At 44.4% G+C, this 17,774-nt stretch overlaps 1 protein-coding gene across 3 annotated transcripts in view; it reads right to left on the reverse strand.

Moving 5' to 3' along the window:
* Positions 1 to 17,774, reverse strand: part of PIBF1 (progesterone immunomodulatory binding factor 1) — a 45,514-nt gene that overhangs the window by 21,206 nt on the left and 6,534 nt on the right. For all 3 annotated transcript variants that reach the window (XR_013621369.1, XM_068135492.2, XM_068135491.2), the window contains exons 3-9: positions 16,433 to 16,631; positions 11,939 to 12,058; positions 11,392 to 11,522; positions 11,132 to 11,240; positions 5,597 to 5,778; positions 3,016 to 3,141; positions 519 to 617 (exon numbers count right to left, since the gene is read on the reverse strand). Coding sequence is in view for 2 of the 3 variants with exons in the window: in XM_068135492.2 (XP_067991593.2) it covers positions 519 to 617; positions 3,016 to 3,141; positions 5,597 to 5,778; positions 11,132 to 11,240; positions 11,392 to 11,522; positions 11,939 to 12,058; positions 16,433 to 16,631 (966 nt within the window). In the remaining variant the exon portion in view is untranslated. The remainder of the gene's footprint in view (positions 1 to 518; positions 618 to 3,015; positions 3,142 to 5,596; positions 5,779 to 11,131; positions 11,241 to 11,391; positions 11,523 to 11,938; positions 12,059 to 16,432; positions 16,632 to 17,774) is intronic.

Consider the following 17,774-nt stretch of genomic DNA (forward strand, 5'->3'; position numbering starts at 1 on the left):
ACTGTGCTCTTGAGAACTTTCAACACTCCAGAAATTGTTTATACCCTTCCCCAGATCTATGCCTCCTCACAATTCTATCTCAGGGTTCCATGAACAGTTCCTTGGACTTCATGGTCAAGTTTCTGCTCTGACATGCACTGTCAAGTGTGGGACCTTATATATAAAGTTGTGTTTCTCTTTAAATCATGTCCAATAAAATGAATTGGCCACAGGTGGACTCCCATGAAGTTGTAGAGACATCTCAAGGATGATCAAAGGAAATTGGATGCTCAATGACAAAGGGGTTGAATACCTGTTGACTCAAGACATTTAAGCTTTTCATTTTCAATTAATTTCTGATTTTTTTTTTTAATTCACCTTTGACATTATGGGGTATTATGTGGAGATCAGTGACAAAAATCTCAATTTAATCCATTTTAAATTCTGGCTGTAACACAACAAAATGTGAAAAAATTAAATGGGTGTGAATACTTCCTGAAGGCACTGTACATTCTGCATGCATATTGTAGCTTACTTACTCTTCCCTCAGATTTTCATGCTTCTTCATTGTTTCCATCTCAGAATCGCGCGCTCGCTCTTGCTCGGCCAGCGCTCTATCTCTCGCTTCTCGTAAGTTCCTGAGAAAGCAATAGACAAAACAAAATAACTAGAAATATAAAATGTCTCAACATAGATTAGCAAAGACACCTCTTTAAAAGGTAAAATACCAATTATGGATGACATTTTAGGCCTTAGGATTTTGTAAGCAATAAAAATAGGCTTAAAACATGACATTGTCCCAAATATATATATATATATATACAGGGTGAGTCAGAAGTAGCGCCCGATTTCTGTTTATATATATATATATTGTTGAGGTTTTGAGATTGTACATATAACATCATTAAAGGTTAAAGGGTTGCCCCCCATAGTTAGTCCACAAGCAACACGTAGGCCCATTAGAATTAGTTATGTCATAGTATGTGTAAGAGTAGGCCATTTCCCTAGTGACATCTGCGTTGTGTAAAGAAACGAGCTTAGGTCCCTTTCATTTTGCAGCCACCCTTGAATTCCACCAATGGGCAAACTCGATCCCGCGCCCCATTCGGCTAATCCACCCCGTTTGTTATGCTGTGGCTGCCTTTGTTCGCTCGCTAGTCAAGTGACACGAGGTAGGCCTAAAAGAGGGGAGGAGCGCGGGGTCGGGGGTGTGGCAGAGACAAGGAACACGTCAGAAGGCGATGACGGAAAGGGCACCCGCCAACCAGGGCTGAGGGGGCATGGCTTGATAGGGCGTGGCAAGACGCATCTAGCAAGTGCTGGAAGGTTCGCTGGGCAGGGCTATATAAGCCTTCACACAAAGCCCTTGAACAGGACTTGTTGGAGGACTTATGAAAAGGACTGGCTGGAAGAGGACTGTTGAGAGGACTCGTGCGACAGGACTTGCAAGGAGGACTCGCATGCATACAGAGTTGAGAAAGGAGAAGTGCTTGTAAGGACTGGCTGGAACAGGACTCGTGCGAGAGGACTTGTTAGAGGACTTATGAAAAGGACTGGTACGAGGACTCGCATGCATACGGAGTTGAGAATGGAGAGGACTCGTTGGCTGAAAGGAATCGCGCATTGCAAGAGAACCTTTTGGAGGACCGGCGTGCACACGACAGTTTTGAGGCCTAGATTGAGAAGCGCATATTGAACTGTCCATTTATTACGTAGACAGCCCCGCGAGTTTAACCGCCAAAGCCCAGCCTACCGTCCGCCCCGTAATAATCCCGTGCGCGCCAACGACACGTGGAGAGCTCCTGGCTGCTGTGTTCATCTACTTCGCGGTGCGAGTTAGGGACCGGAGAGCGAGCTGCCTGGACGCATCCCTGGACGTGGACCATCGACCTGTTCGTCTGCAACCCCGTGTGAGTGTGTCTGAGTGTGACGGGCCCGTTTGTCTTGGGATAAGTTAAGACTGTTTAAGACTGCACTGTGTATTCTTCTTCTTCTTATTGTCCAAAGTGTAAATAAATTCTGTTATTCCTTTCTTCCAAATTCGACCGTTTCAGTCATTTCCTCCATTGGGTAAGCGTGGCACGATTACGAACTGCTTGGATCGGGTTTAGTAATTCATAACGGCTCGGGTCACGGGTTCGCTACCGCTCGGCGTTTCCACCAACACCCGTGACTCGGGCGGGGCTTATTTCCTCGTTTCTGGGCGGCGTTAGTACTTAGGTAATAGCAAATTCTTAGTCCTAAAACCCTATCTAACGCTGTCCGGGAAGGACGTCATCGGTCCCGGGTCCCGTCGGCTAGTCAAAGATAAGGGGACTAATCCCCCCTTGGTAAGGGGAAAAGGCCGGCGCTGAGATCCGCAACAATATATATATTTCTGTCAGTTGATTGTTTGTTTGCCATTTGTATTACAGTGTACAAGAAGGTAGAAATAAATGAATGACATGTTTATCTAACCATTTATTCGGGGGGAAATTATTACGGAAGTGTAAGTGGATCCCGGAAAGTGGATCGGCCGCCGCGGTCCGATCGAGTGGCCGGCACGCTCCCCAGACCTTACACCTCCAGATTTCTTTCTTGGGGGGCTCATGAAAGACCTTGTTTATCGTGAAAAGCCTCATACCATTCAGGAATTGAAGGCTCAAATCACTGCAAAGTTTGAGGAAATTGATATCGAACTCTGCAAGCGTGTGTGCCACTCTGTGCCTGCTCGGCTGCAATTGTGCATCGATCACGAGGGAGGGCACTTTGAAAATTGCAAGTAAAACAGCTTGGTACACTTCCGTAATAATTTTCCCCCGAATAAATGGTTAGATAAACATGTCATTCCTTTATTTCTACCTTCTTGTACACTGTAATACAAATGGCAAACAAACAATCAACTGACAGAAATTGACAGAAATATATATATACACAGAAATCAGGCGCTACTTCTGATTCACCCTGTATATATATGAAAAGCATAAACAGGGAAGGATGCTTTGATATCAATTACACTTCACATCAATACACCTTTAGTTGTCCAAACAGCAGCACCTGTTTTCCCTCTCGTGCACTTCCGTCACCGGAACTCTCAATCGGTCCAGCTCCAGCACTGTTTGCTTCCGGATCCGCTCCAGTTCCTCATTCAGTCGAGCTTCATGTTCGATCTTCTGGCGATCTCTGCAAGAATGGAGGTTTTACCATAAGCATTGTTATGCCGAAATAAAACGCCAATCAAGCAATATGTACTTTTGAGACTCAAATGAAAATCAAAGTTTAACATATTCAAGTTGATTCAATGTGGTGTGGGGTCCACTCGCTGTTGCATAGCCCATTTAAGACAAGGAGGAATTCTGAATAGAGATAAAACTACACAAACTTCATCCTACCGCCCAAAATACAAAATCCTATTCCCAATATGAAAAATCCCTTAATCAGAATCTGCCTTTAGTTCTGGGAGAATCTAATTTTGCAAATTACTTGTGAGATATGTTTGAGCCCTAACACCTGGGCCTAAAATGTCGGGATTCAAACCCAGGTTAGACCGCTTAGTAGGGAGTGTGCGTACCTTTAAGCAATCCTGTTAGCCAAATGTCTGCTGTAAATGGTGCAAGGCAGTGTTATAAAATCAGATTGAAAGTAAAACTCACCTCCCTTCCATTCGGTAGTTCAACCATAGTAATGGATTCGAACAACTCAAAGTCAATAAGCAAGGGGGGTCAAATTCCACCTGAACCCCGATTTATATCAACCAAAAACAAAGAGCACTCTGATGACCTTTTGTAAAAATCACTCGGTGACTCATCAGATTCATCAGCGTCCGTATCGGTCTGTGTGTGCCTACATGGTTGGGCATCCATCTTCCTGGGCCGCTTTACAGATGACCACCATACTAGGATGGAATTTGAGGAATCGTATGATTCCACAGTTTCTTCTGATAAGGAAATTGTCATTAAGAAGGTTGGTGTGTTAGACTGGAATTTGGATCTCCAATCAATCTTTACATTCCCCATCAGCAAAAATGTTAGGTTGTATCCTGCAGTGTGGACAAGGATGACAAAGGTAGTCCGACAATCCTCGGCATCTGCTCAAATCTCCCTTCTGTTGCATCTTCCATCATCATCCGAGTCCACAAATCAATAAACTTGACAGACTTGATTCCCGGCTTCCAGACCGACCATCAGGCTGAAGCAGGAGAACAAGCCCGTCTTTCTTGGCTAACTCTAATGTCTGTGGCTGCAACATAACGACTTCTGGAGCATCGTGTCGATCTAACTCTTGCACCTGTTGTATGTACCACATTCACCCCGAGACCCATTGAAACACCCTGACCAACTCGTCCTTCCAAAACAAAATAATTTTTGCAAATCTTTGTCACAAAATTTGCAGCAATGAGTTCAGTTGATCGATGCTGCACGCTCTTTTTACTCGAACATTTTTTCCATTTTCCTGCCAATTTTCCATGCCTGCCCATTTTCCGGTCATGAATGAATTTCTACATTTCGATTTTCTAGGATGCAACAAGCTCACAGATGGATGTTGCTGGTGGCACGCTGGTAACCGTCGTCATTGTAGCACAACTCCTCTCGGCCAAAGATCCATCACAAATGGAAGTGGAAGCTGCTGCCATAGCTCAACGTCCTGTCGATGTCATCCATTGCTCCTTGTATATATACGTTTGAAAATAAATAATTTTGTTCATAGAATCAACTGCTTTGATTAACTAATATTGCCTTGTTACAAAGTCCAAATCACCTTTGAACAAAAACACGTTTGGATTTAACCTCATCTTTCTCTTTACATCTCCTCAATTACTAGCGTGGGAGATGGGGTTTTGTAATCACTTCTGTGTGTGTGTGCCTGTTTGTATGTCTGTCTATGTCTGTCCAGGCCGTAACTTACCATTTGAGCTTTTGTCATAAAATTTTCAACAAATCTTTATTATGAGAATATGGAGAAGACAAATTAATAATTTTGTGAAAAGGTCAACGGTTAGCGTCACATAAAATCATCAATTTTCATTCAATTGACCTGAAATTTCAATTTACCATTTGATCTTTGTCATCAAATTTTCAAAAAAAGCATTATTATGAGAATATGGAGAAGACAAATTTGGACAAAAGGTCAAGGTCTGATCACATAAAATCATAAATTTTCATCCAATTTACCTGAAATTTAAAGAGATTGCATATTGTGTCACTGAATTGGTTCAGCAAGCAAAAGCTAGAATCAAATTGTTTTTTTTAGATCAAAAGGTCAAAGTTAAAACCAGGCAATTCTGTTCCAGTGCTTGTTTCCAGGGAAAAGACATAAAAATTGTCAATTTTCATCCGATTGACTTGAAAGTTGAGCACGGTTTGCAAATTGGGTCGATGAAGCCCATTGATTTTGAGATGAAAAGGTCACGGTCACCTAAAATCGTCAATATTGCCTGAATTGTCAAAAAAAAAAAAATGAGATTTTTTTTAGCCAAGTTCATTATGTTTAGCATGCGGAAAAAGAAGTCGGAATACAAAGTTGACACGGACGGGCTTGGCATTTTCAAAAGCTTACTAGTTTTGTCTGTGATCTTTTCCAGTGCCGGCTATCCCAGTATATTGGGAAGGTACCATGTCTGTGTACCGTCTGTGCTCACCGGGTCGCAGTGTACTTGTCATAGGCATCTTCACGTGCACGTGCAGCCTCTTGGAGCTGGTTCTCCAGCTGAGTAATCCGCTGGTTGTACAAAGTGTTCTTGCTCTCCAGCTCAATTGTCTGACGCTCAAAGTACGACTTGTCCCGTTGCAAAAGGTCCACTGACTGTCGTAGTAGAGGTGCCTGGACAAAACAGGAACATAGTGCATCAAATGTAGCACCAAAAGATGACGAATTCAGTCTTAATGATTTACATTCAAGCAAATTAAGCTCCGCAACGCTTGGGAGGTCCAGCTTCAGAGATGTAACTGGTAAACCAATAAATTGACTTAAACACAAAGGTCATTTGTCCACACTAATCCGTTGAAAATCAGAGTAATATTGCCAAGGCATCTCTCCCAATAGTTTCTTCGGGTTAACCTGACATTCAAGGGTAGGTCGCATTGTATTGTCCCGAGAATATCTCTTATTACTGGAACTAGTGGGAAGCCATAAGCAAACAGACAATGCAGAAACGGCGAATGCTAAAGCATGAAACCAATAAATTCCACATTCCTGTAACACATTCAGTCACACGTCAGACATGGACAGCAAGTTATTGAAGTACTTCCATGAAAAACGTACCCGTTCGCAAACAAACAGGTACGTGTGTTCCATTTCCAGTCAATGGTGAATCTGCATTTGGTGATCCGCGAATTTCACGTTTAGAATGTAAAACCGTCACTGCATGTCGTCATTCACTTGAACTCGATATCTCTTTTTTCATTCCAAACAGCATAACTCCAATCACAAATACACATTAATATAATAAACTTTTAACACATTCATGACGTAAACAAATATTTAAATCCTGATGTGAAGTTCCGTACGGGTGGGTGAATACAATTACGAATTCAAAATCGTACTTGTATTCACTCAATTCCAATCATCCATTGATACTTTAACAAAACGATTAACACGATTAACGCTTAACGATTTAACATTACGATTGAATGACGGTTGTATTGGGATATTATCAAACCGGCGCATTGCCGTCATCTGTCCACTTCCGCATTTGTGGCAGGTTCGTAATTCTCATCAAAACCTAAACAGTATTTGTAGAATTTCAATAAAAGCCACATCACTGTTCATATCGGTAAATATTATTCCATCGTGTTTGGAAAAACTGGAAAATTGGGAAAAAATTGAAAAACAATACAGCCTATTTTACTCCAAGGGGTCCCAGGAATATATAAATAATATAAATAACCACCTTTAGAGGCCATTTTTCCCCGCAAAGCGGGGGTTGGCCTTTTTCGGGAACCGTGGTTGTTGTTGTTTTTCGGTCCCCTTTTTGAAGCAATGTTTTACGGCCGGATGCCCTTCCTGACGCCAACCCTTTTTGCCGCCTTTAACGACAAACAGGGAATTACCAGTGAACTGGTACTCAATTAGCCGACCTCGGAAGGATGACAGGCTGAGCCAACCCCCCTGGCGTTAATTCAGCAATCGACCGGGATTCGAACCCAGGATCCTTGGATCCTAAGCCGGCACCCTAGCCGCTAGCCCAACACCTTCTCACACATCCCCCCAGGAATACCCATCCAAAATATCGTTGCGATCGGTTCAGCCGTTTTTGCGGTACCTTCGAACGGACAGACGGACATTTGGTGAATTATAGTAAGTTAACGCTCTGTAAAGGACACTTAAGATAAGCCTTTGACTCCCTAAGCGATTCGCTTGCGATTTGTCCGAAACAGTCGATATCACATACGTGCTTCACAACATCCATGACAGTAGATATCACAACATACAACAACATGCATTTTAAAGGCCATTTTCCCTGCTAGAGCGGGGGTTAGCCTTGCGGTCCCCATGACAATCTTCTCCATTTTGCCCTATTTTCTGCATTTCTCCTTGTTAACCCCCTTGCCCGCATTTCTTCTTCCACCATCTTTAACCAAGTCTTTCTCAGTCTTCCCCGTCCTCTGCTTCCTTCTACATTCATTTCCATCACTCTTCTCAACCAGTCACTTTCATCCTTCCTCAACACATGACCAAACCATCTCAATCTGTTCCTCTTCACAGCATCAATCACAGGCTCTATTCCCATCATCTTTCGCAATTCATCATTTGTCTTCCTCTCTCTCAACGATACTCCGCACATCCGTCGAACCATTCGCATTTCCACCCTTTCCAACCTTCGTTGCTGCTCTACGTTCATTACCCATGTCTCGCTCCCATAAATCATAACACTTCTCACACATGCAGCATACACCTTTCCCTTCAGCTTCAACGACACTCCCCTCATCATCAGCATGCCACTCAGTTCCCGAAACTTCTTCCATGCACATCTCACTCGAGCAACCGTTGCCGAGTCTGATCCATCTTCTCCATTCAGCATGTCTCCGAGGTAGCAAAATGTTTTCACACCTTCCAGCTTCACGCCGTCTCCAAGATCCAACTCAACATCTCCTCCATCTGCAGCTCCCTCTGTGCACACCTTACACTTGAATGTAGCTGCCACACTGGTTAATGACCCTCTCAGACCACTACATTTTTGATGAACCCACTCAGCGCACATTGTACATTGAATGGAGTTCACTCCGACACCCTTCCTACACACAGCACAGGGCCACTTTCCAGTTCTTTCCACCTCACCACATGCTTTACCACTTGCCATCACCTTCGTCTTTCCGATATTCACCTTCAGACCTTTTGTCTCCATACATTCCTTCCACATGTTCATCTTTTCCTTCAGTCCATCCATACTTTCCGCAATCAACACCAGATCATCTGCATACAACAACTCCCACGGTAAACCCTCCTTTACGTTCTGAGCCAGCACCTCCATCACAGCTACAAATAGTAGTGGACTTAGTACCGACCCCTGATGCACTCCCACCTTCACCTCAAACTCACCACTGTTCCCGTCCTTCGTCCTTACAGCTGTGCGCGCTCTTTTGTAAATTGCCATCACTACTCTGATCAACCATTCCTCCACTCCTAACTTCCTCAATGCCCATGTCAATACTTTGCGTGGTACCCTATCGAATGCTTTCTCCAGATCAACAAACCCAAGAAACAACTTATTCCTCTTCTCCATGTACTTCTCCTGCAACTGCCTCACAATGAAAAGCGCGTCTGTCGTTCCTCTTCCTGGCATGAATCCAAACTGCATTTCGTCGATCTTCACTTTCTTCCTTATCCTCCTCTCCAACACCCTTTCCAATACCTTCATTCCATGCTCCAATAACTTTATCGCTCGGTACGAGCCACACTCCAGAGGGTCACCTTTCCCCTTGTATAGAGGGACGAGGGTACTCAGTTCCCAATCCACTGGAATGCGGCCTTCTTTCACCACCAGATTACAGATCTCTGTCATTCTCTTCACACCCCAACTTCCTGCTGCCTTCAACATATCTCCCACAACTCCCGTCGACCCTCCCGCTTTTCTACCCTTCATTGCTTTTATCGCTTCCTCAACTTCCTTCTCAGTTATCTTCTCTGCCGGTCCTAAAACTGGGTTACTCTCTATGTTGCCATCCCATTCATTCTCTGTATTCAACAGCATTTCCATATATCTTTTCCATCTTCCTTTAATTCCATCTGGGTCGACAACGATTTGTCCCACTTCATCCTTCAAGCAACTCACCCCCATCACATCACACCTCTCTTTCGCTATCTGCTTTGCAATCCTGAATACCGCTCTCTGACCCTCTTCCGAATCCAAGCGTTCTCCGAACATTTTCCTACATGCCTCCTGCGCCTTTGCTACCTCTTTCTTTGCAGCCTTCCTGGCTGCCTTATAACTTTCATGCTCTGCTGTTTCTGCTCCCGTACCCCTCGCCTTCTGCCACTCCTTGAACTTCTTCCTCTTCACGTCAATCCTCTTTCCAACTTCATCATCCCACCACCATGTTTCCGAGTGCCTCGGTGGTCCTTTTGTCCATCCACATACCTCACCAACGGCTCCCAACAGACTAGCTTTCATTGACATCCAACCACTTTCAAGCTCAACCACATCATCCTCGACCCTACTCAGCCTCTCTTTTAATGCCTCCCTTACTGTCACCTCTTTCAACCTCCACACCTTCATTCTCGGTTTGTACTTCACCCGCCGAGCTCTCCTCGCACCTTTCACCCTTACGTCGCAGACAACCAAGTGGTGCTGTGAAACAGCCTCCTCCCCCGGGATCACCTTTGTGTCCCGGAGGTGCCCCCTATCTCGCCTACGCACCATCAGGTAGTCAACGGTTGTCGTCGACCCACCTGACGTGTATGTAACAAGCTTATTATCCTCTTTCTGGAACTGAGTATTACAAATCAACAAATCAGCTCCATCAGCAAACTCCAAAATCCTTTCACCTTCTCCATTTCTCACACCATATCCGTAACCCCCATGAACTCCCTCAAAACCATCAATACTCCTTCCCACATGTCCATTTAGGTCTCCTCCTACCACAACAACTTCCTCATCTTTCACGTTTTCCATCAGCTTCTCTAACGCACACCAGAACTTGTCCTTTTCCTCATCGCTTCGACCAACCTGCGGAGCATATCCCGAGATGACGTTCACCAAGAGCTTTCCAATCATCATTTTCACCATCATCAACCTATCACTCACTCTAGTCACACTCACCACACTGTCTACAAACTCCTCAGAAAACAGGACACCAACACCATTCACGCCCTCCGGGCACCCTTGCCACACAAACTTGTATTTCTGTCCCTGCCTACCCTTCACCATTGTCACACCACTTCCCTTCCATCTCGTCTCTTGCACACAACATATGTCTACTCTTCTTCTGACCAATACTTCCACCACTTCTCCTGATCTCCCTGTCATTGTCCCTACATTCCATGTCCCAAACCTCAGAAACCGATCTCCACTTCGGGCTGTACCCTGCCCATATGTAGTTGTAATTGTCATGGTTCCCTTTTTGAGGCAATGTTTTTATGGCCGGATGCCCTTCCTGACGCCAACCCTCTTAGTCGTCTTTTACGACACGCAGGGATACGGTGTACCTATTCTTATCCAGGGTACACACCGGGAGATATCACAACATCCATGAGAGATTTCTGAACAATCGGCGCTGCATCGAATCAGAGTGAGACAAACATTACAGGTCGAGTCGTCCACTTGTCAGCAATAAATAAATAATTAAGAGGAATTTGATGTCTGTTTCGTTAAACAATGGTCTGCAAAAAATAAAAAGAGTAGAGATTACGTAAATGTATTTCGCTGCAAAATGGCTGGGATTTACACCATCACATGTTTGCGTCACAGGTGAACAGACCACAAGTGTGTTCGTCCTTCACGAGGAATCACCTGGGATTTGCTCAGAGAAATTCCCTTGATGTACATACGGCCAGTTCAACGCTCAGGTTGCTTCCCTACAAATTTAACAACCATTTATCACAATAATTAATCAGTCATTTCTGACGCATGCACTTTACACTCATTGATGACCCGGCTATCTTCAAGTTCTGTGACCTTGCGTTTTTGAAATGCACGAAGTACATAAGCACATAATGGGAAAACAAGATAACTAACTTCAAGTGCAAGACATGCACGCTCTTTGCTTTGTTCTTCCAGCAAAGTTGCCATATCTTGCTGTTGGCTTTTCAGCTCGGCCAGCTGCCGTCGAAGATCATCTCGATCCCTGTACACAGAGGAAAGGAACAACGCCACAATGTCACCTCGGTTTCGGTTCGCGCCCCCGAGTCCAAATCACAGAGTTGCAAAGTCAAGCTGTGAGAGCACGATGTACATGGGGTGAGAGATACATGAGGAGGTAAATATTTGTGCGATACCGTGAGATCAAATCGTAGTTTTCCCCCAGAGCACCCTGACCGTGGACACGCTTCGACTCCTTTAGTTCGCAGTGGAGGCGTTGGCATCGAGCCTCCAGGCCTGCATTTGCTCGCTGCTCTTCCTCATTGCGCTGCACCATGCCCAAGGCAGAAGCAAGATAGCAGATAGTCATTGATAGTAAGTAAGTAAGTTGGGTAAGTTGAGCAGATACTCACTAATATAGTGAGTTGAGCAGATAGTCAGTCTACCACAGTTGCATTTGGCTAATTACATTGAATGGCTAACCACATTGAAATGTTACATTTGGCTCATCACATTGATGGTATGATGTAGTGCCACCTGGTTTTAGATACCTTTTCCAGGACAAATCAATTGGCTTGCAAGCTAACCATCTTAAAACGACTACCTAGGTTGTCCTCCACTTGGCAAGCCAAGTCATCAAGCTTGTCAACTGGCTGACCAAACAGGTAAGAAGAAATGTCCAGGTAGGTAGACTTTGGCAAATCAGCCAGATAGTGTGCATCTTTTCGTTGTTTTTTTTTTTACCTCAGTCGCCACCTGTAGTTGACTACGGACTGCAGACAGGTCAGCAGCGAGGTTACTCTTTCGTTCACGCAATTCCTCACATTCCTTCTGCAGAGGTTGAAGCACCTCGTAGAACTGCAACTGTACGCGTTACAAATGAAAAAAAAAAACAATAGATTTTAAAACAAAATAAAACAAGACCGAAAGTCTAACAGCCGCGTAGCTGGGCTTGTTTGATACTTTAGTTGAAGAAGATAGTATGACCTGGGTGGAGATACCAGTTAGCAAATAATGTAAGTATTAAATTATTTTGAAGTCTCTAAGCTCTAGAAGTCTCTAAGCTGTCAAAAATATTATAAACCACAAACACGTACGATTCGCTTTTTTAACAGTCGTTAATGCTGTTTATAACATTAAACAAAGAAATTTGGAGGAATCCCAACATCCGTGAGGTAAGTTTTTTACTTACAGAACTGAGCAAAGATCTACTATAATCTATATACCTCACGAGGGTTGGGTAAATAACATGACCATTCCTGCCACTAACGTGGCGTTTTTCGTAGTGGCCTTTTGAAACCCACTAATTAAGGTTTTGTTTTGAAAACCACCAATGAAACCCACTTTTCCTGCTGTTTAACATGAAACTGAAAGGGAGGAAGACTGGGGTGTGTTCATTTACCAAGCAGCTAGCTAGCACTTGCCAAGCCAGCCGTTCCTTCATGGTTTTGAATGGAGTGCTTGCTCGAATGCTTAAACCAAACGGCAATCTCTCCACAAGAAACTTGGTAAATGAACATACACCCAATGTTCTTGAGACCCGACCATAGATCTACTGTAATCTATATACCCCAAAGAGGAATGACCCTTCCTGCCACTCCCGTAGTGAGCGGGTGTACTAGTAAATTAAAATGTTGGTCGGTGGAGTCAGCCATCGTATGTCATAATGACATCAGAGACGTAATGATGTAGCGTGACGGACGGACACAAAACTTCCGCTACTTAAATATATAGTACATGATATATTTTAACCTCCAGTAACTTTGCAGTCACTACGAAGGGATTAGTGTTATGATTACATTTACTATAATAACGTTACGTTATCATCATTACGAAAATGATATTACTATCAAAAAACCGAGGCTAATTCCTTACTGCAGCGGTTATTAGTACCGTACATCGTTTATCATTGATTCATGAACCATACACCGCTTCAATTCATTAACTTTGCATTAACGACATTGGGATTAAAGTGTTATGGTTATATTTACTATATTATTATTATTATTATTATTACAAAAATGATACTACTGAAACCATACTACTACAACACACAACAACAACAACAACAAAACAGGCATTTTAAGGCCATTTTCCCTGCTAGAGCGGGGGTTAGCCCATCCATACTACTGTATTAAGAAACCTGGGCTTAATTTATCTGAAACGGCCTGAAGGTGAGGCATGAAGGCCAAGGCCTATATGTACTGTGTCGTTGGAATTGACGTAACGCCGATGCTTTTGATATTTGATGATCATTTTAACAATCGGTTTGTCTGTGTTTCATACTGAATGAAAAACGTAGGGGTAGAGCATGGCGATTATGACATATGACAGGTTTGACAATATGTTCGGCATGAACGGCATATAACTCAAAATGGCGGTGTGAGGAGTCAGCCGTTGCCGTAATGTCAGCCGTAATGACATCAGTCAGCACGCCGTAATGACATCAGACGTAATCACATCACCCTCTCATGTGACCAGATCCTCAGCTCCGATTGGTATACATATATTCATACATACATACATACATACGGACGGACGGACAAACACTGTTCTCGACGGCTTTGCCCTATGGGTTACGCCGTAAAGAGTAGACTCAGCAAAACCAGCTTATCATCATATTACTCAATCTAGTGTTTCGTATCCTATTCACATAAAGGCTTTTCCTTTTGATTCCTCATCATTGGCACACTCCGAGGCAATGCTGCATCACATGGAAGATTATCCAAGGATGTGAGCAAAAACAATGAGCATGATAATGTGCCAATCAACATATTCTGCAGCTTTAATTTGATAGAATACTGTCTCACCAAGTTTATATTCAGTGATGCTCTTGACCAAATTAGAGCTCACATTATAATGATCAATAACCTCCACCTATCTGTCCTTACAGTTGTACCGTACAAGTGAAAGATCCTCCATGAGTCTCAGACAATGAATAATATGAATGAATGATCGTTTTAAGGCCATTTTCCCCGCTATAGCGGGGGTTAGCCTTGCGGGACCCATGACAATCATGGTTCCCTGTTTGAGGCAATGTTTTTTATGGCCGGATGCCCTTCCTGACACCAACCCTTGGTCACACTCTTACGATGCGCAGGGATACGGTGTACCTATTCTAAACCGGGGTATACACCGGGATCATTCATCCCAGCAAGCTGGTACTCAATTTGCCGACCTCGGAAGGATGACAGACTGAGTCAACCCCCCTGGCATTAATTCAGCGATCGACCGGGATTCGAACCCAGTATCCTAGGATCCCAAGCCGGCACCCTAACCGCGAAGCGAACACCAGGCTTAAACAGTGTTGAACATTAAAGATTCCATTACTCTAACAAACACTTCGTCTGTTTGTTGAGTACACAATATACAAATTTCATGGCTACAAAAGCAACGGTTGACTACCACCTGCATCGGTAGCTTTCTGCACACAAGATGCCTCCACTTTGGACTTGAGACCGAGTGTGTTTGCAGGCCACCCATACGCAGGCCTTTTGGTGAAAGGTAAAAGGGGCCTGTAAGCTTCCTTTAGGCTGGCTGCGTTGGACGTTGGTCGTGGTTCCATCTTGCCGAAGTTTTCATTCACCATCCGTGAGCGCCAATTAGCCATCTTGCGAAAGACTACAAATGGCCTATTATAGTTATTGAGATTGTATTATCAATCACTCATATGCTGATGACTCAACGTTGCATTCCTCCATGTTTTTCCCATCTGCCCCATCTTACCTGGATCGATCTGCATCTCGTTTTATTACAACCACCTCTTTAAATTCGGATTTGGACAAGATTTCCCAGTGGGGCAAATGTAACCAGGTTAAGTTTAATGCTTCTAAAACTCAATTTCTTCCCATATCTCTCTCCAAAACTCCTCTCATCTCTCCAATCTCCTTTGAAAGTTCCACAATTACACCATGTGATACAATAAACCTACTAGGTATTACCCTAACTTCAAATCTATCCTGGAATCCATACATTACACAAATAGCTAAATCTGCCTCGAAGAAACTGGGAGTCCTGTTCAGATGTCGAAGATTCTTCTCCTCTCAACAGTTGCTTCAACTATATAAGGGATTGATTCGTCCTTGTATAGAGTACTGCTCTCACATCTGGGGAGGTTCTAATTCCACATACTTACTGAACAGAATTGAATTAAAAGTAATTCGACTTATCGACTCTCCCAATCTGACCTCAAAACTTGACCCGCTCAAATTACACTACTCACAATAAGTTAGGGATATTGGCAGGTTCTTTGGTGTGGTTGATTTTGTGTATTAATTATGTAGAAAAAAGTTGTTGGTCCTAATATGAATGAATGAATGATCGTTTTTTTTTAAAGGCCATTTTTCCCCGCTAAAGCGGGGGTTAGCCTTGCGGGCCCCATGACAATCATGGTTCCCTGTTTGAGGCAATGTTTTTATGGCCAGATGCCCTTCCTGACGCCACTGATGCCGGTCCTAATTCTATGGTTATTAATGAGTGTGAAAAAACACAGCATTCTTGATTTCAATACTATAACCTTAACCCCTATAAAAAAAATAAACTCACTCCCACAATATCCCTAACTTATTGTGAGTAGTGTACGTCGCAAAGTTGGCTCTTTCTCTTTTCTACAGATATTACTTCTGTTTTTGCTCCCAAGAACTTGCTGCCTGTATACCTCCGCCATTAGCGAGACCACGGATTACTCGACAAGCCACTAGATCTCATGATTATTGTGTGGCCATTGGCAACTCAAGGGTGGGCCGTTATGACGTTTGTTTCTTCCCCTCCACTGCCAAACTCTGGAACTCTTTACCTTCACATGTCTTTCCTAACACTTATGATCTTCCCCTTTTCAAAAAGCAGATTCTCTGCTTTCTCAAAAACTCTTCGACTATTCTCTCCTTCTTTACTTTTCTATCAATGCAGCTCTTTTATTTGGCCTGGCCTCGATGAGGACGACATAGTCTGTGCCTGTAGCCTTCTACATAAAAAAAAAGAAAAAGGTATGGTCCCCACCACTCCCACCCTCGGTACCAATGCGATTTTTTTGGGGGGTGGGGACGTGTTTAAATCACGTACATTCGTCAACACATTTTGTGTCATAGCAAACACCGTAAACAATTGCTTCAATAGTCATATGCGTATCGAACCAAACGAGTCAAAACTTAACATTTTCCCTCACTTTCCTCCCTCTTTGGAATAAGAGCACACAGAGTTGAACGTAATCGATATGAAAACTGGCCCTGGGAGACATACCGCCACACAGTCTCGAATGGAAAGCTCTTCTTCAGGCAGGATGCGGAGGTCAGAGTACTGCTCCGAAGTAATCTCCAAGTCACGCAGGCTTCGGCGCACCTCTCCAGCATGCACGCGCAGCTCCCTGTTTGTGTCCTCCACTTTCCGCTGCTTGGCCATAATAGTTTCCAGTTGTTGGTGCATGCGTTCCTGTCGAGAACTAAAGTGCAACATGGGGCAAAATGGAGGTGCAGAGAAAAGTCGGTTGGTTGAGGGGTTTCCTGTACTTGGATACAATACGTGCAAGACAGACGTCCATCGGTGTCATGTGCAAGACAGATGTCCATCGGTGTCACGTGCAAGACAGATGTCCATCGGTGTCACGTGCAAGACAGACGTCCATCGGTGTCACGTGCAAGACAGACGTCCATCGGTGTCACGTGCAAGACAGACGTCCATCGGTGTCACGTGCAAGACAGACGTCCATCGGTGTCACGTGCAAGACAGAAGTCCATCGGTGTCACGTGCAAGACAGACGTCCATCGGTGTCACGTGCAAGACAGACGTCCATCGGTGTCACGTGCAAGACAGACGTCCATCGGTCTCACGTCCAAACAGACGTCCATCGGTCTCACGTCCAAACAGACGTCCATCGGTCTCACGTCCAAACAGACGTCCATCGGTCTCACGTCCAAACAGACGTCCATCGGTCTCACGTCCAAACAGACGTCCATCGGTCTCACGTCCAAACAGACGTCCATCGGTCTCACGTCCAAACAGACGTCCATCGGTCTCACGTCCAAACAGACGTCCATCGGTCTCACGTCCAAACAGACGTCCATCGGTCTCACGTCCAAACAGACGTCCATCGGTCTCACGTTCAAACAGACGTCCATCGGTCTCACGTTCAAACAGACGTCCATCGGTCTCACGTCCAAACAGACGTCCATCGGTCTCACGTCCAAACAGACGTCCATCGGTCTCACGTTCAAACAGACGTCCATCGGTCTCACGTTCAAACAGACGTCCATCGGTCTCACGTTCAAACAGACGTCCATCGGTCTCACGTTCAAACAGACGTCCATCGGTCTCACGTCCAAACAGACGTCCATCGGTCTCACGTCCAAACAGACGTCCATCGGTCTCACGTCCAAACAGACGTCCATCGGTCTCACGTCCAAACAGACGTCCATCGGTCTCACGTCCAAACAGACGTCCATCGGTCTCACGTCCAAACAGACGTCCATCGGTCTCACGTCCAAACAGACGTCCATCGGTCTCACGTCCAAACAGACGTCCATCGGTCTCACGTCCAAACAGACGTCCATCGGTCTCACGTTCAAACAGACGTCCATCGGTCTCA

This window comes from Myxine glutinosa, chromosome 14, assembly GCF_964187855.1.
Source record: "Myxine glutinosa chromosome 14, kmMyxGlut1.1, whole genome shotgun sequence".
In the NCBI taxonomy this organism is placed as follows: domain Eukaryota; kingdom Metazoa; phylum Chordata; class Myxini; order Myxiniformes; family Myxinidae; genus Myxine; species Myxine glutinosa.